Source organism: Naegleria gruberi, assembly GCF_000004985.1.
Source record: "Naegleria gruberi genomic scaffold NAEGRscaffold_864, whole genome shotgun sequence".
Lineage (NCBI taxonomy): Eukaryota > Heterolobosea > Eutetramitea > Acrasida > Naegleriidae > Naegleria > Naegleria gruberi.
In genome coordinates, this window is record NW_003162807.1 from 1 (window position 1) to 1635 (window position 1635).

At 33.9% G+C, this 1635-nt stretch overlaps 1 protein-coding gene across 1 annotated transcript; it reads right to left on the reverse strand.

The window, feature by feature from the left end:
- Positions 1 to 62: 62 nt before the first annotated feature.
- Positions 63 to 1633, reverse strand: NAEGRDRAFT_77023 (uncharacterized protein; the record flags this gene model as incomplete). Its single annotated transcript, XM_002668021.1, has 3 exons — positions 63 to 710; positions 912 to 1191; positions 1488 to 1633. Coding segments are annotated over 3 exons (1074 nt in total), but the record flags the coding sequence as incomplete, so codon positions are not given.
- Positions 1634 to 1635: the final 2 nt, after the last annotated feature.

Below are 1635 nucleotides of genomic sequence, written 5' to 3' on the forward strand. Positions count from 1 at the left end.
GCTTTGAGATGATAGGGTTCTAATGTTGCAGAATCGGGTGTGAATGGTACTATTAAGTGTACAAGTTGTGGCCAACTAGTGATATTTTCAATCAAATACTCAATAGAGTCACAACCAGAAGCATTCAAGATATTCACATTGGGAAAAAGTAGTGACATTTTTGAATAGGTTTCCTTTCCATCTTGAAGTATGATCAATTCTGACACATTTGGATTGGAATTAAGATTGTCTGGTATCTCTATTTCTGACATCCAGAATACAGTCTTTAAATTTTTACATGACGGTAATGTTGCAATATTATTTGAATTGACATCAATGGCTTCCACAGAGTTGACAAAGTGTTTGACAATATTCCTTGGGGGATCGGTATTTTTTTCTCCAAGATCTCCCCAATCTTTAAGATTTGGGGCAAGAGTTTGTAAAGAATTAATTAATTTTTCAAATTGTTCATCAGTGAATTCATATGATGGACCAATATCAACAAATTCCAAGTTAGGATTTGGTTTTCCTCCAAAATAGATATCTTCTTCTTGTCTTGAATATTCCCCTTCATACCACATTCTTCGAGCTGTGAAACTTTTCAATTTTGGAAAGTCTCCCAGTCTTTTCAATATCGCACCAGAGATAAATGAAACAGGTTGTACATCTATTTCTTCAATGTTTGATTGTTTTTCCAAGAATTTTCCAAGGCCAATTCTAATTGACCTAAACTATTATCACTATTGATAGAAAGTGTTTTCAATTTTGGGCAAAACTTGGAAATAACCTCAAGTAGTTCGTTGCCAACATTTTCGCGGCAGTAATAAAAAGGGCTTCCAGTTTGGACACAAGGGAAGTAATTCAAAAAGAAACGTATTACTATTCAATCCCTGGTGAATGAGTAAGGTTTTGAGATCTTCCAGAATAGGTACGTAGATAAAATTGTCATCAAAAGCTTCCTCTTTTTCATCGATCGAATCATCAAGTAGTGATGTTAGAATACCTCCTCCCTTTCCCCACTTTCCTCTACCTCCTCCCACTGGAATGAAAACTTCTTGTTTCAAATTGAGAACCAGTGTTTCTAATTTTCTAGTCTTGGTTAAAATTTTGAAAAGCTTATTCTTTGTGAGAGGTATGTCGTCAAGTTCCAATTCTTTCAAGTTATAACCCAAAGGTTCATCTTCAATGATTATTCTTGTGGAAGTATCTGAGCTAGTTTATGAATTGAATAAATCATCATCTGTAATTTTAATAGGAAGAGTCTCTACTTGCATTTCGAGTATATATTCTTCATCACTCCTAATATCCAAAAATCCATACACTATTCTAAAATCCATTCTTTCAAATTTGAGACTGTTTGTTATATCAGTAATTGTAAAAGAGAGCTCTGTTTTCCTTTTCAATTTCCTTCAATAAAACCTCAAGCTGACGAAAGTTTGACTCTACTATCCAATACCAGAAAACTTTTGTCTATTTTCATGTAAGTTTTAATATTCTAGAAAACAAACCTCAACATATTCACCAGTGATTTTTTCTCAACTCTTGGGTTATTCAATGTTGGTTTCTTGAATCTACTCACGAAAACCCTACACACAGCTGTATTTACATGCTCGACTATCCATTCATAATTTGCCTTTGATGTCATGGCAAGCATTA